This window comes from Petaurus breviceps, unplaced genomic scaffold (assembly GCF_028583685.1).
Source record: "Petaurus breviceps papuanus isolate PSGF00001 unplaced genomic scaffold, PetGlider_PUasm1.0 90925, whole genome shotgun sequence".
In the NCBI taxonomy this organism is placed as follows: domain Eukaryota; kingdom Metazoa; phylum Chordata; class Mammalia; order Diprotodontia; family Petauridae; genus Petaurus; species Petaurus breviceps.
In genome coordinates this window covers 33,445,156-33,471,601 of record NW_027187380.1, presented here as the reverse complement: position 1 = coordinate 33,471,601, position 26,446 = coordinate 33,445,156, and the positions used below count along the sequence as shown (strand labels likewise).

At 37.2% G+C, this 26,446-nt stretch overlaps 1 protein-coding gene and 1 long non-coding RNA gene across 3 annotated transcripts in view; one reads left to right on the top strand and one right to left on the bottom strand.

Annotated features, from left to right (window-relative positions):
* LOC138152690 (uncharacterized) overlaps nucleotides 1-19,046 on the top strand; it is a 39,706-nt gene extending 20,660 nt beyond the window's left edge. Inside the window, exon 3 of the long non-coding RNA XR_011166174.1 lies at nucleotides 18,527-19,046. This is a non-coding gene — a long non-coding RNA (uncharacterized lncRNA). The remainder of the gene's footprint in view (nucleotides 1-18,526) is intronic.
* The window catches only part of MXRA7 (matrix remodeling associated 7), a 44,547-nt gene continuing 22,688 nt past the window's right edge, over nucleotides 4,588-26,446 (bottom strand). The window contains exons 3-5 of one of the 2 annotated variants that reach the window (XM_069076769.1): nucleotides 21,229-21,325; nucleotides 19,597-19,676; nucleotides 4,588-6,584 (exon numbers count right to left, since the gene is read on the bottom strand). In XM_069076769.1, the coding sequence (XP_068932870.1) occupies nucleotides 19,643-19,676; nucleotides 21,229-21,325 (131 nt within the window). In that variant the 3' untranslated portion in view covers nucleotides 4,588-6,584; nucleotides 19,597-19,642. The remainder of the gene's footprint in view (nucleotides 6,585-19,596; nucleotides 19,677-21,228; nucleotides 21,326-26,446) is intronic. The other variant, XM_069076768.1, reaches the window with a different exon arrangement.

The following is a 26,446-nucleotide window of genomic DNA, read 5'->3' as shown; positions in this document are numbered from 1 at the left end:
TAGATAGATAGATAGATAGATAGATAGATAGATAGATAGATAGATAGATAGATAGATAGATAGATAGAGCTATTTTAACACTAGGTCTCATTATGGAGAACAAAAGTTAGGTTGGTTAAAAGCCTGCTCCACCCTCTCCCCTCCTTTTAGGGAAGACGGTCTAGTTTGAAATCCTCAAAGACCCCTCCTATTAGAATAGCTAAAAGGCAAGACTCTCATCTCTTACTCCCCTTCTTTTTTTCTCCTCAGTCCTTCAAGGTCAGAGCAGGAGAAGTTTAGTGGGAGCCCCAGGCTTGTGATCATGCTCTCAACTATACTCCTGGTTACAATAAAATCAGTCCTCTATTAGGGAATCAAACTAAATATCTGAATTCAGGTTTTAAGGTTCTGCTTGTTAGGAGAGTTACAAAATTATTCATAAACCAAAACTATAGCTTGATAACCTCCAGACTAAAAATGGACTCTTCCAGCTAATACTCCCTCTGAATTACTCCATCAAATACAACCCTTTCACTCTTAGAATGCAGCAAAAAGCATCCACACAAATGCATATCTTGGCTCACTAACTTTTATAAAAAAGAAATAAAAGTCAATAAAAATAAAATAGCTAACCACAATGGGTCTATGTGTGAATAAATAAATCGAAGTGAGGAAGTAATTTTATGAAGAACGATCAATTACTCTGCAAAGTATATATATATGTAAACTGAAAGGTGATTCAGCCACACAGATGAGCTGCCATGATTAAGCAGTTCCTATACCTCTGAAATATTCCTGCCTTCCCTTTTTCTCCTCCTCCTATGCCTAAGAGGGAAAACCATAAAACTACTGCAACCAATGCCAAGGCCACCCCCACCCCCACCATCACCACCCCACCACTGGATGTTACTTATTTGCCATTTCAGCTGCTGCAGCCACTGCCACTGAGAAAGAACCAGAGCCATCCCAATCCTTTCTTCTCAATCTAGTTCCAAAGTATTAGATCCTTAAATCCTACCCTGGTCCCCAAATTGTCCAGTATTTCCTCCATATTCTTTTAGGCAAAAAAAATCGTCACCATGAGATTTTAGCACTGATCTTGTCTACTGAGAGTGTTATGTTATTTGAATGGAATTTCAATTCTTTATCTTTTCCCTGTTGGCATTTGTTAGTATACAAATGACCCCTACCATCTGACAACCAGTTAGGTAATTTCACCACTTTCCCAGGGTTGTTTGCCATTAGTTCCAGCTCCCACCAACTGTGTCCCCCCAAATGTAAGGAGGGTCTCCTGTACCCAGGTTCTATCAGCCACTAACAACTGGATTTTCTTTTGCACAGAAATATTTACTACAGAAGATATTATCACAAATATACAAATTTACTCCCCCAAACACATGGGAAGCATAATCCCTGCACATGTGTGTACACACACACACACACACACACACACACACACACTTTTGTACCACCTCAGTCTCTGGAAAGGGAAAAGGGATTAGGTTCATAGCTTAGCTCATTTCTGTAGAGTACTGTTCTAGTTCCAAGTGTAAAACTCTCTTTGGGCTTGAATGCCAAGAACCTTGACTTCTCAGGGTTCCATGTTGAGCTGCACCATCCCACTAGCAATACTGGCTCCACAGTTGCCATGGCTTGTGCTACTGAGTCCCACGGGGACCATCTCTGGCATCTGAAATTGAAGACAAGCAACACAGAATAGAAACAAGCACCCTCAAGTCCAATCCCCAGAGCCAAGGTGAGAAAAGGAGAGCAGGGGAAGGAAGACTTTCCCCTGCTCACTCTTATCGTTCATAGCACCCATGCTGGGCACCCTCTGGACACAGCAGATAAGAGTGGCTGAAAAGAAAAGCAGCAGAGAGGGCAGTGGAAAAAGAGAGGCCAAGTTCAGCCTCACCAGATACAGGTGGCCAATCAAAGGAGGCTACACTGATCCAGGTGGTAGGGGACTCGGAAGCCTCCATGTTGGACAAACCAGATATGCTCCAAAGACCCCTCAAGATGATTCCATGGTAGGCAAACTGGGCATGCCCTGACAACCCCAGGCTACATTAGTGATATACAAAAAGTCAATTATTTCTATGAACTCAAAGTGCAAGTTTAAGTAAAAACATAAATTTTAAGATATAGTCAATGGGGCAGGGGTGGTACTGGTTTGCTTGACTGTGCTTAAGATTTATATGTGAGTGTGGATTTTAAAATATAGATTGTGTTATGAATGGCATAGATATGATCTGAGGTCTGAACTATTTATCACAGTTGGTGAACTATGCTGCCATAGCAGCCTACCTGGAGTAGAGGCAGTTCAGGACCACCAAGATAGGGCAATCTTCCCTACATTCTCTAAGAGAGGTATAGGGCTGGACCTATCTTCCACCAACTATTTCTATTTTAGGGTTACAATAGGTTCAGAACAAAAGCCATGGCCCTGAGTGCTCTAAATGTGGAAGATAGCCCTTGGGTTATAAGCTACAACTTATCCTCTTCTCACCAATGCTAGTTACACAAAAGATCATCAAAAATAGTGAATATTGAGTAAACCCATTCATTAAAGCAACATAGCAAAGAGAAATCAGAGCTCCACTTGATTAAAATATGCCAAAGAATGCAAATAAGCTTCCCCCAATAAACAAAATGGTCAATTGATATGAGTGAACAGTTCTCAAAAGAAGAATTTTGTGTTATAAAGAACCATATAAGAAATGCCCTACCTCACTAATAATAATAACTAATTATTACTAATAATAACTAATTATTATACAATTAGTTATTATTATATATAATATATAATTATTATATTATTATTACTAATAATAACTAATTATTATAATAATAACTAATTATTACTCACTAATAATAACAAGAGAAATGCAAATCAAAATAATCCTGAAGTTTTACCTCACACCAAGAAAATTGGAAAAGATGACAAAAGATGGGGATAATCTATGTCAGAGGGGTTGCAGAAAGGCTGGCACATGAATTCATTGCTGTAAGTACAACTATTATGGAAGATATTTTGAAATTATGTGAATAAAGTGACTAAAATGATCATACCCTTTGACCCAGAGATTCCACTGCTGGGCACATACCTCAAGGAGATACAACAAGAAAGACTCCATTTTTGTACCTGTACTTTTTGTGGTAGCAAAAACTTTAGGGAGAGAAGGAAGGGAGAAGTTGATGGCCACTAGCTAGGATAAACAAACTGGACTACATGAATTTAATTGAATATTATTATGAGAAATGATTATTATAATGGATAAAGAGAATCTTGGAAATGCTCAAACTGATAAAAATGAAGTAAACAGAGCCAGAAAAATATATATATGTATACACACACACACACACAACACACTATAACAATGCAAGTGGAAAGAATATACATATAAATGTAAAATTATAAAGAACAAGGTTGTTCCCAAAAGATATGAGATGACATTTCTCTTCCACTCTTTTATAGAGGTGGGTAGTCCATGAGTGTAGAATACTACATAGAATGTCAGATTTTTTTCAATGCACTGATTATTTTGTTGAATTTTTTTCTTCTTTTTGTTTTAAAAAAAATTCTTTGTTATATATAGAGAGAGGTTGGCAAACCATGGCCTGTGGACTAGATCTGTCCCACTACCTATTTCTAGACATACTGAAATTTTAAAATGTAAAAACCATCCTAAGCTTACAGGCTATACCAAAAAAAAGACCAGGCAAGATATAGTTTGCCTACCCTTAGGGGATGGCTCTGGAAGGGGAAAGGGAAGTGATACAAGGGGAAATCTAAATGAGATCAAAGCAAAAGATATCAATAAAATATATTTTTAATTGATCTTGCTTCATCTTGGAGTGAAATAAGATCTTAGCTCAAACCAGGAAGGGGAAACCAGTCCCATTTATGGGAGATATGTTCCCAATAGTCTTTAGTTACAAGCCCTGGAAAGCTAAGGAACATAATAGGCCACACATGTCCACAACTCTTAGGGCTGTAGTCCATCATTCACAAGTACTTCTCTCTGGAGCTTCTCTCTCTACTTTTGACCCCAACCAACTGAAATAAGTCTTTTATGCAACATCAACATCAAACTTCACATTCTTTTAGCCTATCACAGGTCTCATCTCACTTTTGCACTTACAGCCTACTACATAGGGATATTTTTCTGTGTGGATGTCAAAGAGGTTGTTATACATGTTTGTTACGATTTTTAAAAACTGGTAGAGTAGTGTAAGTGGAAGAAGGGCAATGGTGATGATAGGGATGCCAAGAAAAAAAAAGACAAAGAAAAGAAAGAAAAAAGGGCCTCTGAAGCATATTTTTTTAAATAAAAAATGTTAAGAGGGAAACATAAACTAGATAGCTTTGAAAGTAATATGTGGGATTTATGACATTTTTAAAAGAAATAGAATGTATGTAAAGGAGATAAGGAGTTTCAAAGGCAATCAATGCTCTTTTTTAGGAGTTTTTTGTATTCAGAAATGTTCTATTTGTTAACATATACTAAATTTAAAATAACCCAGAAAACTTAAATAAACATTCACACTCCATTTACCATTTTCATACATTCCATTAAATGTTTTGTTGGCATTTAATTAGGCAACTTTCCTTTTTACAAATTTTATTTATATCTTTTTTTTTATATCACCAGAATTTCTTCCAGCATTCATCTATTTCCCTGTATTCCTCCCAGAGAGTCATCCTATATAACAAACAGTAGTTTTTAAAGAAAAAAAGAAATAATCAACATGGGACATGCCACATACTTTATTTGAAAACATATGCCTATTTGAGAGTTAGTTCTGAGAGGGCTGTTTTGGCCATGAAGGGCCTGCTTTTTCCATCAGTGAGGCAAAAGTAAACTGATAACCAGAAAAATGAACTCAAAGTTGTTTATTAGTTTAGTGCATGAGAGTCATAATTCACTAAACAGTAGCTCCATGTTATGGATGAGGTGACTTGGAAAAGCTGCACATGAAGCAGGCAGACAAAAATGTAATAAAAACATGCTGGAGCATGAGTGCAAACATGACAGAATCACTGGTTGCTGGGAAATGATTGCAGCAACTTGACTGACACAGTTTAGCAATCAGACCTGAGGGATCCCATTCTGAATAAAGGCATCTTTCAGCTTCCGAGCCAGAATTGTAAATGGCAGTTATTGAAACTAACTAGAAAAGTGGATGCACTTACACTTGAACGGTTTTGTGATTTTAACAATGTGGGTGCTTCTGTCAATATGTAAAGTTCTTTGCAAACCTTAAGGTACTATAAAAAACGCTAGCTACTATTACATCTTGGCAGATAGTCTTTAAGAGTTGCTGTGGCTAATGAATTCATTAATCTGCATCCATGCTAGTGATGAATCTCTACAGACACATCTGGACTGGGGCCCAGATCACACAAATGAGTTCCTCCCCCAGCTCCCACCTGAAGAACCTTCAAGAACCAAGGGTCATTTCCACGCCACAATGAGCCATCAGAAGAGATCCTGTACAGATGATATTTTATCTCTACTGTTCTATACTGGGGTCATTTCTTTCCTTGGAGATTGGCAGTTGCTCCAGGTCAAATGCCATGTCTTTTGTCTCTTTTGTATGCCTGCAGTGCCTAGCATATTGTAGGTACTCTCCATACACTTGAATTGAACAAGGACTAGAAATAACATAAAACAGACTCTTTTTTTTTTTGTCTTTTTGGAGGGGGGAAGGCAGGGCAACTGGGGTTAAATGATTTGCCCAAGGTCACACAGCTAGTAAGTGTTAAGTGCCTGAGGCTAGATTTGAACTCAGGTCCTCCTGACTCCAGGGCTGGTGCTTTATTCACTGTCACCTAGCTGCTCCAGAACAGATTCCCATAACATCATTTCTAGTACCTTTATTTTGATCTACTGAGGAGGATTAGTCTTTGAAATAGACTTTTAGACTATCTAGGAAGAAATGGACATCAGACCCTCAAAAAAATTCTTAGACCAGAACCCTGTAAAAGCCTTATAAGGATGCTAATAGTAAAGATACTATATCCTTCAGCACCCCTAGATCCTCCCAAACGACTTACTAGTGTGTCAGGAGTTAGGACTGAGTCAGCCCTCTATCTAGCATCATCTAATCTGGTCCCATATTATTAATGTCTATCTTGGAACTAACATGAGGAATTTCTTAGCTCAAGTCAGAAGATAAGGTATGTGTACTAATTATGTCACATAGGCCAAACCTTAACAACAAGCAATAGGGAGAGAAACTCAGCTAACAGGGTCTGCCCACTCCTTTCCCCCTGTGGGGAGTATTACTGACCCCTATGAGATGAGATATAAATAGCATATTCAAAAATATATGTGTGTATATATATATGCATATATATGTATTTAACCCTACAAAAATCTGAAAACAAGGGTTTCTATTCTAATAACAGTCACAGTACAATTGTCTTCAAAGTCTTGTTGCAGAGTAAGGCAGCAGCTGTTGGAGAGCTCTGTTGTTTTTGAGCCTACATATCATAAAGCTTGAGCTGTTCCTGCATATCTCCATCAGACATTTCTCCAAAAGTCTCCATGTTGTCCTTCATCAGTTTGAAGATGGCAGCCAGCTGTTCTTTTTTAACCCTATCAAGAAGAAAGAGTAGAGATTTCTGGTTAGGATGACTGAACGAAGAGTCACAGAGGAGCCTAATTTACACACAAGTATTCTAGCAAAGACCTAACAATTACACCAGACCAATAATGACCAAGAAATTAAAAGAGAAACTAGACTAAGAACCTTCACTTACCCCAAGATTACACAAAAAGATAGCCAGTAACCTCTGAACAACAGGAATTTGGTTAGAAAAACCAGTGTGAATACATGCAAAACAAGACAGTATGTACCCTCTCAGTGTGAATCAGAGTCAGGCTTGGGGATACCTAAAGCTTGCAATGCAGGGCAGCTAGATGGTGCAATGAATAGAGCACTGGCCCTGGAGTCAGGAGGACCTGAGTCCAAATCCAGCCTCAGATACTTAAAACTTACTAGCCATGTGACCTTGGGCAAGTCACTTAACCCCAATTGCCCTGCTTCCCCCCTTCAAAAAGAAAAAAAAAAGCTTGCAATGCTCAATACCTGGGGACAGAAAGAACTTTCACTCCTCCTTACAAAGCTCCTGTGGTTCCCTCTTGGACGTTACCTTCCTTTGTTCATATTTAAAGCCTTTCGAAACCTCTTTCTAATCTCCCTTTCTAGGCTTATTGCACCTTATTCTCTTTCATGAACTTGACACTCCAGCCAGATTGGTCCTCCCTGCTATTTCCTTTGCAGAGGCTGTCTCCCCCCTGCCTTCCCCCACTCCATTCCTTCCCTGACAGTCTCTGTGCTGAAATAAATGTACAAGTCTGGAACACACTCCATCAAGCTCTTGCTCTTTCCAAATTTTTTCCTTGTTAATTTTATTTGTCCTATCTTTTTCCCCATTTATTTATTTGTTTTTAGTTTTCAGCATTCATTTCCACAAGATTTTGAGTTACAAATTTCTCTCCCCGCATTTCCCCTACCCTCACCCCAAAATAGCGAGCCTACAGAATACCCCTTCTCCAACCTGTTCTCTCTTATATCCTCCCCCTTCCCCCCCAACTTTCTAGTAAGGCAAGATGGATTTCTATACCCCAGTGCCTGTATATCTTATTTCCCAGTTGCATGTAAAAATATTTGTCCCATTTTTGACCTGTGACTCTACCGAAGTGCCACTTAACCTGACTCCTTTTGTCCTCTCCCCTGGATATTACTTTATATACTTTGTATTTATTTTTCTTTGTGTATGTAAGTTCCTTGAGGATAAAGGATTGTTTTGATTTTTTTTCTTTGTATTTCTAGCTTCTCTGTAATGCCTGGTACCTAACAGGCTCATAATAAATTCTTGTTGAATGAATGAAATGTAGATATCATTTTCAAGAAATCTGGTGATGAGTAAACACTAAATGATTAGACATCTATGGAGGAAAAATGTAGGGCAAACAAGAAAACAACTATTTTAAGAAGCATGGGTAAAAAATGGAACAAATGAATGAGGAAAAAAATTGGAAAAATTTAGGGTAAGCAAGGAAGAATTTATTTTAAGAGGCACAGGTAAAAAATGGGATAAACAAAATAAATGAAAAATGTTGGATATTTCTATGCTCTAAAATAGAGAAAGACAGAAATGTTTACACAATGAAAGAATTTCCACCTACCCACTCATACCAGGTAATAGTTATATAGTTCAGTATTTGATACTCATTTTTTTATCTATAGGTTTTGCAGCTGAAAGGATAGGGAGTAGGATACTGAACCACAGTTTAGGCATCAAACATTTATGGTGCCTGGAAAAGCTTCCATTAGCAAAGCATGCTAGAGTGGGGCGACATCTTACAACTAAAACTCATACTCAATAACTCATCTGCTCCCATGGATTTAATTAACGCCACAGACACCTTCCTTATTACTGCAGAGGACAATCTCATCCTCCCAGTTCCTAAGGATAAAAACCTAGGAGTCATCCTGTATTTGTCATTATCTCTCACCCCTCATATCTAATTTGTTTCCAAGGCCTATGTATTTCACCCTTGCAACATTTCTTGAGTATACCCCCTTCTCTCTTCTGACATTGCCACCATTCTAGAGGGGGCCCTCATCACTGGCCTACTGCAATAGCCTGCTAGTAGGTCTGCCTGCCTCAAGTCTCTCCCCACTCCAATCCATCCTCTATTCAGCCACCAAAGAGATTTTCCTAAACCACAGGTCTGATCATTTCACTTTCATAACCTAGTCCCCTTCTATCTGTCCAGGATTCTTATATCTCACTTCTCACCGTGTACTCTTTAGACCAGTGACTTCCACAAATACAACACTCCATCTCTCTGCTCTGGGCAGTTTCCTATGCCTGAAATGTTCGCCCTCCTCAGCTCCACCTGGCTTCTTTGTCCCATCTTTTGTTGGAAGCCTTTCTCAGCCCCTTTTAATTCCAGTGCCTTCCCTCCGCTAATTATTTCCTCTTTATCCTGTATATAGCTTATATTTGTTTGCATGTTATCTCCTCCATTAAACTGTAAGTTCCTCTGAAAGCAGAGGCTATCTTTTGCCTCTTTTTGTATCCCCAGTGCGTAGTACAGTGCTTGGTACATACATAGCAGGTGTTTATTGATTGTCTGATTTTCACGTAGTACTTTAAAGATTTAAAAATGTCTTCCTCGGAGAAATGCCACGAGGAAGTAATATTATGTCTATTTTACAGATAAGGAAATCAAAGTTCAGAGAACTTGACACAGGCACTATGGTGGAAATTTGCTCAATAGTTAACTACCTCCCTGCAGTGTTTTATTAATTATTCTAGTTCATAGTCTGGCTTAGACAAGTACAAAGTTAAGTGACTACCATAAAGTCTCAGTAGTTAACTACCTTCCTACATTATTTTCGAATATTGGCCTAGCCTTTTCCCCTATGTCCACATATACCCACTGCTTAAGGCAGCAGGCTACTTATATAGGATATATACTGAACTATACCTGTTAGACTTCTAATTTAACTCCTTACTATACATATCTATCTTTCCATAGTCCCTAAAGTCTATATCTTCTATCCAAAAACTTGTTTTATAATCATAGTAGCATGCAGGAATAAAGGAACCCAATACCAGAGCTCTCAGGATCATTTGGGAAAAATAACAGCATTAATAATTTGTCTAATCTGGAAAATAGGGAGACAATGAAAAACTCAGCATCTATATCTTTACAGGCAAATGATGAAAAATAAATAAAAGGATTGTGTAAAGTGCTTTCAGTTACTTGGAATGGAAGGTCCTACACAACTACATTGATCTAGATTTCTGGGGCCTCATGTAAATAGGTATTATTTCAAGATTTTGAGGGGAAGTGGCAATTACATTTTTAGGGTTGACACAACAAATACTACCATGAAAGGGTAACTAAAACACTAAGAGCAGGAAGGTGCCCAAATTTTAGTGTATTCAAAAGAAAGAAGTCAATGAAAAAACAAACCTGGAGGGAAAAACACATAGCAATCCAGATTAGCTACTCACAGATTAATTAATTGAATGAAGGTAAAATACACAGATTGAAGCCACTTAGAAATAGTTTGGTGTGAAAGAGTGACTTTCAGATATGTAAACAAGAAAGTTAATTATAAAAACATACAAACTCAGAAAACTATGGGAAAAAGGAATTACCACTTTGTGTAACAAGCAAGATTTAGGCCCTACCAAAGACACAACACTTTCTATTAGCCATGTGCATGGTTAAGTAGGTATCTCTCAAAATTACCATTTAGTTGTGTATAAGGCAACTTTTTTTTTCATGGTTGGCACTCTGTAGGACTGTTTTCTAGTAAGAAGTTATGCCAACAGACTTATAACAGGAATGGATGGGCAGTGGAATAAGTCTTAAAAGGTAATACTGATGGAATTCCTAGGCTTCTGTTATATAGAAAAAATCTCTCTGTAGGGCTTGTTTAACTAACAACTTCATGACCTGCAAATTAGTGTTATATGAAAACTGTCAAAGAGAGGATATGTGAAAATCTAGAAATCTAGTAAGGGCCATGTCTTCTATCTGGCAAAAATGTAATCAATCCACGCTGCTTTTTTAGGTAAAGGCAAAACCAAGAGGCCAACTTTAAAATTATATTCTAATTACTAATACTATAAAATTTCCAACAGGAATTCATCTGAGCTGGTATGAATTCCCACAAAGAGGCTTCTTATTAATCAATAGGGCTATTTTTCAAAATGTCCTCAAAATTTTAAAATACTTGTCTTAGGTACAGACAAGAATACAAAATCAGTAAATGATAACTATACTTTGCTTCCTGGTCGCTGATGAAGCAGGACAATCAAGAGATGAGAAGTCACCCTTTTCCTGGAAGTGAGAGGTCCATAGATATTACATGTTTTCAGACTTTTTCAATGTATTAATTAGCTGTGACGACTTTTTTCATCTCTAAAAAAGTACTATTTGTCATATGGGATAGCTCCCTGGAAGGGGAAATGAGAGGAATATTTGGGGAAACTATGGGGATATAAGAAACAGAAAATTCAATAAAACTTTATAAAACCACTGCTATACATCTAAAAAGGAAAAGATGATAACCATCTAGGCTTAGGGGTATCATAATCTCCCTGAGGCATCTGGGGAGCTGTAACTCCCCTCGAGCAGATTGAGACCACAGGCCCCTCTGCAATGTCCAAAAAGATGGCAAAGATCCAAATGGAGACACGGACCTAAACAACCTCAGCAATTCTATTTTCAGCTCTCCTGAGACAACTTCTGATTATAAAAAAAAGTTCAATAAACCTAATTAGAATACATAAGAAATTTTTAAAAGGATGAGGGATACCTGGCCATATTTGAAGGCAATAGGAAAAAAAAGAGACCTTTGATTAAGTTTCTTAGGCTATTTAGACACAATTTACTTTAGTACTAAAGACACTCTGTACCAGCAAACAATATAAACCCAGAAGGTTTCCACTTAGTTCCTATCTCTTACACTCCAAACTCCTATGATGCAGATATAAACATGGGACCACTGTGAACATACCCCATAGAAAAAGCTGAAGACCTGAGACAGAGAAGACATGAAGACTGAGAAAAATAATGTTGCAAGTGAGGAAGGACAGGGTGAATAGGATAAGAAAGATAGTGAGGAAAAACAGGAAAGAGGAATCATTAGCTTAGAATGTAAATGGGACGAATTCGCCCAGAAAATGAAAATGGATAGCATATTAAAAATGTGAATTTGACAATTTGTTGCTTTCAGAAAATACAATAATAATGAATGATAAAGGTAAAATATGAAAAATACAAGATAAATAAAGGAATGGAGGTAATTTATTATGTAAAAAAGTAGGGATAGTAATCATGATCTCAGACAAAGTCAAAGCTAACATAGATTTAATTGAAAGAAAAAAATAAGGAAACTACATTATGTGTCACCAATATTATTCAGTATTGTTTTAGACAATTCAAAATAACCAGACAATATAAAACACATGAAAGTACCCCTGCCAAAACAGACACAGGAACTATATAAACATAAATACAAAATAATTTTCATACAAATAAAATCAGATTTAAATAACTGAAGTAATATTTATTGTTCATGGATTGGTAAAGTGAATATAATAAAAAAAGCAATTTTACCTAACTAATCTATTCAGTACCATACCAGTTAAATTATTTTTATTATTTGGAATTACATTATTTGGAAGAATATAAGATCAGGAATTTCAAAGAAACCAGAAGAAAAAAATGTAAAGGAAGGAGATTCAGCAGTATCAGATCTTATAAGGTAAGAGAATTTTTTTTGCTTTTTTTTTGGAGGGCAACTGGGGTTAAGTGACTTGCCCAAGGTCACATGGCTAGTTTTTTTTTTTTTTTAATTAAGTGTCTGAGGCTGGATTTAAACTCAGGTCCTCCTGACTCCAGGCCAGGTGCTCTATTCCCTGCACCACCTAGCTGCCCTGGTAAGAGAATTTTTGAAGTGTAACATGGATAATTTCAGTTATTTTAAATTTAAAATTTCTTATAGAAACAAAACTAACATGGCAAAGAATAGGAGGTTGTAGAAAACTGGGAAAAACTTTCATAGACAATCTCTCGTATAAGATGTGATTGTGTTGGAATACTGCTATGGTATAGGAAATGATGAGCTGGTTGATTTAGAAAAACATGAAAAAACTTGGAGCTATGAGGGATAGTCACCTCCAGAAAAAAAGATGACAAGTGGAAATATGCATAATACTGTCTTACATATGTGTGTATAAGTATATATATGTATATATGTATATGTTTATAGATACCTCTGTGTGTGTGTGTGTGTGTGTGTGTGTGAAATGGTACGTGTTTAACTGTAGCCTTCTTTAGGGCAGGGTGGGGGAGAAGGAGGGGAAAAAATACAGTAAAAAGTACACAGCACAGAACAAAAGAAAACCTAGAAGGAAGCAAAGAAAAGCTAGATAGCTCTGAAAATAATGTGTAGTATTTATTATATAGGTTTTCTTGAAATGGAAATTTATTGTTTTATATTGAATCCTCTCTTACGTTCTGCTGTGTACATGGAAATGTTCTTTTTTTCTCATTTTGTATTTAAGGTTAAAATAAACTTAAAATTTTACCAAAAAAGAAAAAGAATGGTGAGCTGAATGATAAAAAAGGTTATTAATTAGTGACAAAGCATCTACCACTAAGCACCAGTCAATCTTACTTACATACGACCTGTAGAATGAAGATGTACACTCTTCAATCTCCTCAAGTCTGACATACCTCAAAGTTATATATTAGAGGGGTCCTCCTTTCACTGTCTTTGGTAGAAGAGATCTGAATTTTTATGAGTCTGTAGTTAGGGTATACCCACTAAAACATATGAAAGAAATAATTTGAGGTCTTTATCCTAAAAGTACTATGAACTGAGATTTCTGGGGATGATATAAAGTTATAACCCACTAAATATCACCGAAGTTTATAGAAAGCTTGAAAAATATGGCATCTGAGACATTCATTTATCAGTCTGAAACTGTGGGAGCACAGAAATATGGGGAAACAGTTGAAATGAGTAAGGGAAAGAAATAAAAAACTGATAAGTAGGGACATCAAGGGCAGACCAAACAGTGGCCACAAATCCATTTCACTGAGCAGCAATTTTAATGGGGTTAGCAGAAATGCACATAAATTTATATATCTATTATGTTAAGTCAAATTTAGGACTTTTCCTAGGGTCTAGAAACTAGTATCTCTAGGGATTTCACCATTACTCACAAGAATTTCACTTCTCTAATGAAAAATTATGACATTCCTCCATCAGACCATAACTTCCTATCCCTTCTTTTGTCTCATCCATTCTATACCCTCATTTAAACTTCTAATCTTTCTACTCCTCAGTACTTTCTCAGGCTAATTACTCCTACTCAGAATTCACTTGTCTCCCTCCCCAAACTTGATCCTATAGTTAATCGATTCAGCTACACTTTCTTTTCTTTTTTTAAAGAATTTATTATTATTATTTTATTTCTTACATTATAATTATCCCAAGTATCCCTTCTCCCCTGCCTCCCAGATAGCCATCCCATATAATCAATATTTTTAGAGAGGGAAAAGTTAACACAACTTATCAATACAATGAAAAAGTCCAAAAACATTTGCAATGTGTAATACCTGTATACTTTCCGCCTCCATGAAGGGGTAAGTTGGGGGTGTCTTCTCATATCTCTTCAATTGTCAAAGCTATGCTTTTTCCTCTACTCTCAAATCCTGTGCTTTCTTGCCCTACCATCCCTCATCCTTTGCCACCTCACCCCCACATTTTATTCATTGTCTGCTTCATTTGTATTCAAATGCTGTTGCAAAGAGCTAGAAGAGTCATACAACTGTGCCAACAGAGTATATTATAAATTCACATCATGCAGCTTCAACTGGGTCTTCATTGAAACAAAACTATCCTTTTATTCTTCCTTAGTCTATTCTCTATCCCACTCACATGTGTGTTTGATCCTGTCTCCTGTTTTCTCCAGCCGACTCCAACCTTAATCACTGCACTCCTCCTTTTCTTTCCTCCTCCTGCCCCTTTCGAATTTCCAACCTCCCTTTAGGTTTCTTTCTCAACTGCCAAAGTTCTCTCCCAGGCCTACTACTCTTCTCTCTCTTAGTAACTTCATCATTCCCTATGAGTTTAATCATCATTTCCATGCAGATGATTCACAGATCTATATATGTAGCCCTAATCTCTGCCCTGAGCTTTGGTCCCATACCACCAATTGCTTTGCTAACTGGACATTCCAAACCAGACGTTGTGGAGACATCTCAAATTCAACATGCCCACAAATGAACTCATCTTTTACCCCAAACCCTCCTTCCCCTCTTTCAAACTTCATTATTTATGTCTAAGGCACTTCTGTTTTCCAGTCTATTAAGTTTCTAACCTTGGCATGATCTTTAACTCCTCATTCTTCCTCATTCCAATTATTCAATCAGTGGCTAAATCTTGCTGTTTCTACCTTTATAGGATCTCTTCCTAAGAACTTATACATGCAAAAATATTTATTACAACTCTTTTTGTGGTGGCAAAGAATTGGAAATTGAAGGGATGTCAATCAATTGAACATACTTTGGTATATGATTATGATGATACTACTGTGCTATAAGAAACGATAAACAGAATGGTTTCAGAAAAACCTGGGAAGACTTATATGAACTCATGCAAAGTGAAGTGAGCAGAACCACGAGAACATTATACACAATAACAGCAACACTGTACAATAATCAACTGTGAATGATTTAGATACTTTGATCAATACAATGATCCAAGGCACAATGATGACCCATGAAGAAAAAAATGTTATCTGCCTCCAAAGAGAGAACTGGAGTCTGAATGTATAGTGAAGTATAATTTTTTCATTTTTAAGAAAAATTTTCTGGCTTGCAAGGCTATAAGACAACTCCAAAAGACTAATGATGGAAAAGGCTATCCACATCCAGAGAAAGAATTAAGAGTCTGAATGCTGACTGAAGCAAACTACCTGCTTCTCTCTCTTTTTTGTTTTGTTTCTTTTTTCTCATTGTTCATTCCATTGGCTTTAATTCTTCAAAACTTGACTAATATTTGCTGTGAAGGTATATGTAGAGCCTATATCAGATTTCATGCTGCCATGTGGGGGGAGGGAGAGAAAATTTGGAACTCAAAAGCTTGTGGAACTGAATGTTGTAAACTAAAAGTAAATACATTTTTTTTAATTTTCTTGCTGTTTTTGCAACATATGTAAATGTTTTTCATGGTTCCACATGCATATCACATTTCTTGCCTTCTCAATAAGTGAGGGAGTGGTAGGAGGGAATTCAGAATTCAAAACAATTTTTAAATTGAATGTTAAAAATAAAATTTTCAAAGTTTAAAAAAATTTTAAAGATCAGAAACTTTAAAGAAAAGTGAGAATGAATGTGCTTACAGCAAATTATTATAAAAACTTAAGAGTGACTGAAAAACATTAATGATTCTATATACATTGAAATTAATTTAAATGTAGATAGCTACTAAGCAAATTTGACAGGACAGATTTATGGTCAATGCTAATCTTTTAATAAATAAAACTTTTTTTGAAAGACCTCTTTAAAAAAATACCTCTTTGTACTCACACAGCTACTTCCTGAGTTCATGCCCTCATCAACTCTCACAGAGATTATTACAATATCCTAAACAGCCTCCCTGTCTTAAGTCTCTCCCAAATCCTATCAGTTTTCCACACTGCTACCAACGTGGTTTTCCTTAAGCACAGAACGATCATGTCACTGCCTACTCAATCAACACCAGTGGCTCTCTGTTGATTCTAGGCTAAAACATAAACTTCTCTGTTTAACTGGCCCCAATCTATCTTTACAATCTCATTGTATCTTGCTCCATCTCCATCTCCAATCCAGTCAAATTGTCCTTCTCTTTCTTACATATGATACTCCACCTCCCACTTTTGTGCCTTTGTATCGGTTTTCCTCGACTCTTGGAATATATTCCTTCTTAGCCTCAAACCACAGAACCCCTTTCCTCCTTCAAGACCCAGTTTAGCTCAAACACCCTTTTTTTCTTTTTCTTCCTTCCTTCTTCTTTCTTAATCTCCAGAAATCTCAGTTCATAGTCCTTTTAGGGTAGAGATCCCAAATTTCTTCTTTCATATGTTTTAGTGGGTATATCCTAACTACAGTCCCATATAAAACAGCAATAAGATCTCTTCTACCAGACCTATTACTAGAGCTGGCCACTCCTCAGACAGGGTCAGTTCCCCCAGGGTCCCTGTCATGATCCCATGAATATGTGCATATTTATGGGATGGCTCTGCATTTCTTTTCTGGAAGTAGTCTAGGAAGGCATACTGAGGAAAGGTCCTCTTGTGTGCTGTGTGGGTATATCGGTGCAAACACCATCCCATGTCTGCTACAGCTTCCAGAATGTCCAAGTGGATCATGTGCAACTTCATCTAAAATCTGGGCCCCACTTCCATCAGCTCCACTGGACAGTAATCTAGCTTCTGCTACATGTGATGCCAAAAAGAAATGTAGTCATCCTGGTTGGCAAAGGTGATGACATGGTTACTTGTCATCCTTACATGGAAAGGGAATTTGGAGGATACTTAAGACTTGCTGTTAGCTAGGCAGGAAGAAAGACCATGAAGGATAAGGTGAAGCAGGGCCTCTGAGGCTGTGTTCAGGACAGAGATATGATGCCACTTCACTGCCATGTTACAGTGTGAAATATGCAGTGGAACCAGGTGGCTCACAATAAGGGCAACTGGTGTCACACATACATCAGCAACAGATTCATGGCTCTCTTGTGTTTGCAGGCACAAACCAAAGCACCTATTTCATGTTGTCACTGGCTCGTTTACTGAATCATCAGGAAAGATCAGCTTCAACTCAATAGTGAACATCTTGAACGGCAAGCTGGGGTCTTGGAATATAGTGTTCATGATTCTAGGCTTTTCTACACCTGCACAGAGGTACTCATCATCCTGGTACCTCTTCAAGGATCAAGGGCTCCCTGCAGAGTTCAGTAGGGATCAATGGATTCTCATCAAGGGCTGTCCTGAACTCTTGCCTTTTCTCTTTTAAAATATGCTGCTTTTGCTCCTGAACCTCGCAATACAAGTACTTCTCGCACAGGCAGTTCTCAAGGAACAGAATGATTGCCACCAGCTTCTGCTCTTAACTCAGTGAACCTCTCATTTTCTAGAATAAGCTTTTCCTGATCCCCAGCTGCTAGTACCCTCCCTCCCAAATCCTTTGATTTAACTACTTTGCATTTATTCTCCTTTTATTTATGGTGGTGCAATGGATAGAATGCTGGTTCAAATCCGCATCAGACACTTACTAGCTGTGTAACCCTGGGCAAGTCACTTATCTTTGTTTGCCTCAGTTTCCTCATCTGTAAAATGAGCTGAAGGGTCACAAAGAGTCAGACGTGACTGAAAGTGACAGAACAACAAATCACATATATGTACTCATTTCCCAATTGCAATGTAAGCTCTCCGAGTATGGACTTTCATTTTTGATATTTGCATTCCTGGTGCCTAGCACAGGACCTGGTACATAGTAGGACCATAATAAATGTTTACTAATTGACTAACAGTAGCAATGACCTCTACACCCCTAACAAAACCATCATACTCTAGAAGATGAGAAGACAAAAGCCAAACTTATTAGCCTCTGTATCCCCAAGCATCCCCAAGCTGTGAAGGAAAACAAGTGAGAGTAATATGGAATCAAGGAAGCACAGGAGTAAAGCCACCTTCACTACTCACATGCAGGAAAGGGAGGGAAAAGAAAAAACAGACATTATAGACAAAAAGACACAGATATGAAGATACTCATAGAGATGTCTTAAAAACATAAGGTTCGTGCTGACCAGGGTGGCAGTAATGGAAACTATACATACATACATATGTATGTGTACATATGTGTGTGTGTGTATATATGATGTAAGTCTTCCAGCTCATTTTACACAATGATTGATCGACTTGATCTACTAATCACTTTCACTTTCCTTACAGAGTCATGGGAAGTGATGGTTTTGTGGGCAGACTGAAAATGGAACAAAACTATTCAACATACACTATGAGTAACTACCCAAGTCTCCCACTCTGCCAAGGAGAGACTGGAATTATGGTGATAAGAACGTGAGTGACTGGAAGAAAAGAATCTTTGAAAGTGCAAATGAAGTGATCTTTCTTAAAGCCCACAGCTTTCAAAGACCAGATTTCTACTAAAATCCTAATTCAGGTTTTCCTATTACCTGGTGACAACATTACCTTATTTTCCAAACCTCAATCTACAATAATTTGATTATAGTAGAAAGATCATTTGAGCTCAGTCAGCCTCTTAGGCAATGTTGTCATGTAAAAATGGGGGAATTGAACCAAATGATCTCTAAGGCTCCTCCTGATGCTAAATTATATGATCCTCTGATATCTTTAATGTAGCCTCTCCTCTTTCTGATCTACAGGAAGAGAGAGACAAACCCTGCCTTATCTCCTTCATCATTTATTTATATTAAAGCCTTGAGAATGAAAATTTGCTTCTGTTGCAATGTACTTTCTCCACAGTACATCGTAGTGGCAACGTTCTTTGTTATTGCTTTTAGTAAAATGCAGCCGTCATAGGAATTAAAATGAAAAGCTAACAATACAAAAGGGCCATCTGTCCAGTGGGTGCAGGTATGCACTCACATGACAGTGCTCACCAGCATGCATGTACATAAAGCGAGGTATACCTATCAAATATAGTGATGGTGAAATGATCCTCCAGATTCTTCTCTTGTTTTCTCTAGGAACAACAATCCCAGAACAGACTAGCTCCTCCATCTAGCTGTCCCATTAAGACTGAATATGGACCTGAGTCATCACACATCCCATAAACATTCACAGCTGTCAATGGGATTATATATTCTGTTTTGGCTTGTGACTCTTGATGCTCATGAAGGATGAAATGAGGTTCAGATGGGAGATATAGTTTGTTAATTGGTTATGAAGGAAGTAGGGAAAAACAGACTATGTCAGTTTTGTGTAACACATTCACAGACAATGAATGAAGTACCACTAGTCTAAGAAGTCAGTATCCTTACCAAAAATATTTGGCAGAGTATTTGTGGTGTAGAACTAAGGTACTTGCTAGAGGCAAGTGAAGTCAGAGGTCAGCTCAATCCTGTAATATAAAGGGAGTAAAGCTGGTAAGACCAAAGAGGCAGCATGGTTAAGACCTGAGGGAAAGCAAAGGGTAGTCTGAACTAGAAAAGATGGCCTAATGAGGGGGTTGGGGTACTTGGGGTGCTACTCTCCTGGATGTGTTTATTATTTTATTCTATGGAGAAACATATGCTGGTAGTAGTTTGAAAGAGCTGCTAAGGAAAAGCTAAAGAGCCAAAGGCTACAGTAGACCCCTAACACTGTGTTTATTATTGACAATATTTTCTGACACTTGAAAAGGCTAGAGGGGTGAGTGGGTAAGAAAAGCATCCTAACAAACAATAAAAACAGTTACCTAGTTTTGCATTATTGCAACACCACCATCTTCTGCTCCAATTGAACTCTGGAACATCATTTCATGATTACGGTGGTTGTGTTTATGATAGGGAAGGGGTTAGTATCACAGCAAACACTTATGGAATGCTAAAGACTCCAACAATCTATACAGCTACCATACATGCTCCTGACTTTACCAAATGAACCAAGGGCATATAGAGGGGCCACCAATGTAGAATAACAGCATTTGTACACATGTTGAAAATTTGAAGAGTTTTTAAAACAGTCATTTCTTTGTCACTACCCTCCCTGATTTTTCTCATTGTTTCTCAAGTCCTGCAAATATTCTCCACAGCTGCCCTGGCAGGACTAAGTGAAGGTAAATGAAATAACAAGATGATATCCCATGGATCCTCAGCCAATGGGTGGGACAATAACTGGAATGAAAATATGAGCAGCTGCAGCTTTCCTCCAAGTGCCACAGTCTAGAACAAAAGATTACACTTCTAGCACTGGGAAAGGAGGGAGAGGGATTTATGAAATAAAGATGGGAAGGAAGGGGCGGCCAGGTGGCTCAGCAAGTAAGAGCACCGGCTCCAGTGTCGGGATGACCTGGGGATCAAATCTGGGCTCAGATACTTAGCACCACACCCAGAAATAACTGGTCATTTAATCTTGAGCAAGTTACTTAACCCCGATTGCTTTAAAAAAAAAAAAAGATGGGAAGGAAGGAACACAATCTGATAATCTGATTTGAGCTAGAAGAATCCTGCACTGAAGTGATAAACTGGTTTTGTCATAAGCTTCCCATGTAAGTGAGGTACTTGGATTGACCTATTCATAAACAACAAGCTTTGGAAGTGGGAGAAGTAGAAATGAGCCCAGTTTTCTAATCCCCCCCCCATGAGCAGACACTCTGACCTATACCATGAGCTTGGCCCTGCCCCTCAATTCAAAGGTTGCCTCCTAGCATAATAAACAAAGCTCTTTTTTGCAAAAATGCTCATAGAATTCTCAGGGATAAATATTATTAAAACTGAAAAGATTAGTTAATAGAAAAGAATCCCTGAAATATAAGACTGGGTAAGTAGGAGAGGGGGATATCCCAGAGGATTCAGAGATCCATCTCCCTCTTGGCTCCTGAGAGAACATGGCAGAAACTTGAATATACTCAAAACTACATGAAGAACTGAAAAGGTTCTTTAACACACAGGTTAGGGAGAATTACAACCTACCTTTGTTCTTCCTCCAACTCTTCTTTGGTCATCATCTTCTTATACTGGTTTCCTCGAAGTTTCCCAGGACTATATTTAAATGAAAATATCTCCTCTTCTGCAGAAAGGGAGAATATATGAGAGTAATGACACAAGTTTAAATTCTGGGTCCCTAAACACAAATTTCAGAAAGGGCCCCTTTTTTTGGTCAACTACAAAATAAGCAGATTTCTACTGAAGAAATACCACCTCCTCTTTTAACACAAACAGCCCCCTTCCAATTCAGAAGCAGTTGATGCAGTATTTCTCTCTATGCATTGGAGACAATGCTGGCTTGGGGTAACATATGTCCTTCTCAATACTACCATTTGAATGTAGCCTGCCATCAGTTCTATACATTTCCAAATAAAGTTCCAAGATTCCTCACTTCTAACACTAACTGCAGTGCCCTATATTCTGTCCCCAGGTTCACACAAAATTAAGAGTTAAAAGACCAATCTGCCTAGAGACAGATTAGCTATGATCACATGTGAGTTCTGGTTCTCTTTCAAAGTTTCATTGCTGATGCCAGAGAGTTAAAGGAACACTTGGTGAGTTCCTCAAGTCTCCCTGGTGTTAAGGGAACATGTCCAACACTCCATAGACCCTAAGATACTGTTAGGTAAGAGATTCCAAGCCAAATATTTAAGGATAAAGCTTAAAAAATATAGGTCTGCACAGTGAATAGAGCACCAGCCCTGGAATCAGGAGGACCTGAGTTCAAATTGGGCCTCAGATACTTAACACAAAAAACTAGCCTTTTTGACCTTGGGCAAGTCATTTAACCCCAATTGCCTTACCTTTACCCTCCAAAAAAAAAAAGTATAGGTCAGAGGGGGGTGTCATCTCAACAAGAGAGACTTAAACAACTATACCAATAACACAGTCTAAGTATGGCATATAAATATCCCCCCATATCCACAGGCCTTCACTAAAGTGCATAAACTAACTCAAAATAAGGGAGCAAATACAATAACCACCTTAGCTTAGCACAGTGCCTAGAATATAATAGGCACTTAGTAAATATTTACTAATTAATTGATTAAGAACACACAAAAGAAAAATCAATGAAAACAAATGAGAAATAGATATGAAGAATATCAGAAAGAAAAATTATATGCAGTGAATGCATAGTAATGAACAGTATGACAAAGGCCTGAAAGAACAGGAAAAAGTGTATTGAAAGGTCAGAAATATAACTTAGGACAAACTTGGAATAGTGACCTTGAATCTCAACAGTACACAACCCAAAGAGTATGATAGGAAATTCCCTATCACATCTGAGCGAGGGAAGGACTGAATGGCTTGTCATATATAATTTTTCACTCTGAACTTATAGTAACAAATATAAATATTTATATACACAAAGAACATTTTTTTAAAGATGACTGCACATGAGATCAAGACTCTCAGCTACAAAGCTGTGTCTTCCTTTGAACTTCCTTCTCTTCTTTTCTGGGCACTCTTTCAAATGCTTCATTGATATTCTTTTCTTTCTTTTTCTTTGGCATCATTTTCACCAAAACCCCACCCCCAACACCAGAATTAGTGTGTCTTTCCTACAACTTTTCACTTTTATCTCTATCTGGTGGGTATGAGGTAGGTAAAATTAAAAAATTTTTTTCTTTATTTTTTTAAAATTTATTTATTTCCTTTTAGTTTTCAATATTCACTTCCATAAGATTCTGAGTTTCCCTTCCCTTTCTTCTCCTCTCCCCAAGACAGGGTGCAATCTTATATAGACTCTACTTATGCATCCATATTAAACATTTTCACATTAGTCATGATGTAAAGAAGAACTAGAGCTAATGAGAAGAACAACGAGAAAGACAAAACAAAACAAAAAACAAAAGAAAAGGAGAGCAGATAGTATGCTTCCATCTGCATTCAGACTCCAAAGTTCTTTCTCTTAGATGTGGATAGCATTTTCCATTATGAGTCTTTTGGAGCTATCTTAGATCCTTGCATTGCTGAGAAGAGCTAAGTCTATCAAAGTCAGTCTACACAATGTGACTGTTCTGTGTACAATGTTCTCGTTCTACTAATTTCACTCAGCATCAGTTCATATAAGTCTTTCCAGGTTTTTTTGAAGTCTGTTTGCTTATCAATTACTTATCGTTACTTATAGAACAACAGTATTCCATTATATTCATATACCACAACTTGTTCAATTGATGGGCATTCCCTCAGTTTCCAATTCTTGACCACCACAAAAAGAACTACTATAAATATTTTCGTACATGTGGGTCCTTTTCCCATTTTTAAAATATCTTTGAGATACACACCTAGAACTGGTATTGCTGGGTCAAAGAGTATGCATGGTTTTATAGCCCTTTGGGTATAATTTCAAATTGCTCTCCAGAATGGTTGGATCAGTTTACAACTTTATTAATAATGCATTTGTATTCCATTTTTCCCACATCTTCTTCAACATTTATTATTTTCCTGCTTTGTCATGTTAGCCAATCTGATAGATGTAATAGGATACCTCAGAGTTGTTTCAATTCACTCTAATCAATAGTGATTTAGAGCATTTTTTCATATGACTATAGATAGCTTTAATTTCTTTATCTGAAAACTGCCTGTTTATATCCTTTGAGCATTTATCAATTAGAGAATGACATATTCTTATAAATTTGCTAGTTCTCTATATCTTTTAGAAATGAGGCCTTTATAAGAGACACTAGTTGTAAAATTTCCCAGTTTTCTGCTTCCCTCTTAATCTTAGTTGCAATGGCTTTGTGCAAAATCTTTTCAATTTAATGTAATCGATATCATCCATTTTGCATTTCATAATGTTCTCTATCTCTTGTTTGGTCATATATTCTTCCATTCTCCATAAATCTGACAGATAAACTATTCCTTGCTCTCCCAGTTTGCTTATAGTATCAGCTTTTATCTAAACTGTGTACCTATTTTGACTTTATTTTGGTATACAGTGTAAGATGTTGGTCTATACCTAGTTTCTGCCATACTATTTCCAGTTTTCCCAGCAGTTTTTGTCAAATAATAAGTTCATCCCAGAAGTTGGGTCTTTGGGTTTATCAAACAATAGATTACTCTAGTCATTGACTGCTATGTCTTGTGTACCTAACTTTGAGGTAGAAGTTCAGAGCTACTTTAACCTGCATTTTTCTTATTATTAGAGATTTGGAGGATTTTTATATAGTTGTTTACAGATTGCTTTTTTTGCGAATTGCATGTTCATATCCTTTGACCACTAATTTACTGGGAATAGTCCTTGTTTTTATATGTGTAAATCAGTTCATTTCTAATTTCCATGAGTGTGTAAAATAACACAGCTCTACTAATCATATTCCCTTCCTGATTTTGCTCTCTTGAGGTTATTACAGAAGCTAAATCTTTGTTCTGGAAACCAACTGTTCTGAAAGTTTTCATCTCTCTGTCATTCCAATGTCAAGAATCCCAATCATGTCTATAACCCATGCCCTAATAATAGAAAAAGTCAAGCCATGCTTTTCTTCTCAGACTGGGGTTTTTCAAGTGTAGCATTTATAAGAAGATAAAGAAATGTAAAGGAAGGAGAAATCTATAAAGCCCCCTGGAGCTTGGAGGTAAAAGGAACCAATTCTAGAAATATATTTGAAGCATGGGGGGTTTTTTTCTTAGCCCCAACAATAGAACCTGAAGGAAGCTGACCTGCTTCCTAAAAAGTGGTTTCTGAAGTTAAGGATTTTTCTGCATTATTATACTCTAGATGACTCTAATCTTTAAGCTGAGAAAAAGCCTACTGTTTAGTATCATTTTGTACCTTGGAGCAACATTTTTTAAACCTATTTTCTCTTTTCACTCTGACACCTCACCCTAGGATCAAGGGTTTAGACTACCACTCCATAGCTAACTCTATTCTAGGCAGATGTTCAAAGAACAAAAGAGGGAAAAAAAATAGAACCCCCAAAAAGACTTTTATTAATGCCTTTTTTCTACATCCTAGTCATTTTTAAATACTATACATGCACTCTGACTTGTAACAAAGAAAACTGTTTTGCAATAAAGGAAAAAAGAGTCAAGCAAAACCACCAACTAAGTGACTGCATCTAACAGCATATGCTACATTTTTTATTCATAGTCCTCTGTCTCTCTATTCAGGATACTTTCATTCAAGAGATTCTGTAAATTGTAGAGTATAGATTAGTTGAATGGGTATCCAGAAAATATATGGAGTAATTTTAAATTCAGGATTGATAATCTATAAATATCAATCAATAAATATTTGTTAAGTGCCTGCTATGTTCCAGTACTAAGTGCTAAAGATACAAAAAGAGGAAAAAGGGAGTCCCTGACCTTGAGGAGCTCACAATCTAATGAGGGATACAGAACGTAAACCAACACATATAAAGCAAGCTAAATACAGGATAAAAAGGAAAGCATTAGAAGTAAGGGGCATTAGGAAAGGCTTCTAAGAAAAGGTGGGATTTTAGTTGGGAATTAAAAGAAAGCTAGGAAGTCAGTATTTAGAGTCCAAGTTGGAAAGCCTTCCAGGCATGGGGGAAAGCCAGAAAAAATTCCTGGAGAAGAGAGATGAAGATTGGCTTCTTTTTGTTGATTACCATCAAAGCCACGAAAAATCCTATAGAGTCAAACCATTAGGAAAAGATTTTTCTAGCTCATCCAGTTGTATTTTCCAATAAACTTAAGGAGTTAATAAAAACGAGAAGGAAACTAACTGACCTTATATTATGTATTTAGTGTAGACCACTTGCTTAGGGTAGCAGTGAGTTACATTTCAGATCTGTGTTGACTCGTGGAATTATGAATACACAGCTTCAGTGGCTTTGGAATTCATCTAGTCTGACCCTCTCATTTTACAAATGAGCAAACTGAGGCTTAAAGAAGACCAATTATTTGCCTAAGATCATGCAACTAATAATGGCAGCCCTCAGATTCAAACCTGGTCCTCTGACTCCAAATCTTTCTAGTAGGTAACCACATTGCCTCTAGCTCCCCAATTTTTGAGTCAGATATCACAAATCCTTACAAAAGGCTTTAATTTAATCAAGCACAGTATAATAAGTGACACATAAACATAATCAATCCTGCCAGATCATGTAGTTTCAATGACAAGAGGCCTACAGAGACCATCAAAGGAACTTTCTCTTCCAGCCTCATTTGAAATCAGGGGAGATATTTGGGTAAGTCATGTTGGTGACATAAATCAATTATCTACCCAGGCCTAGCT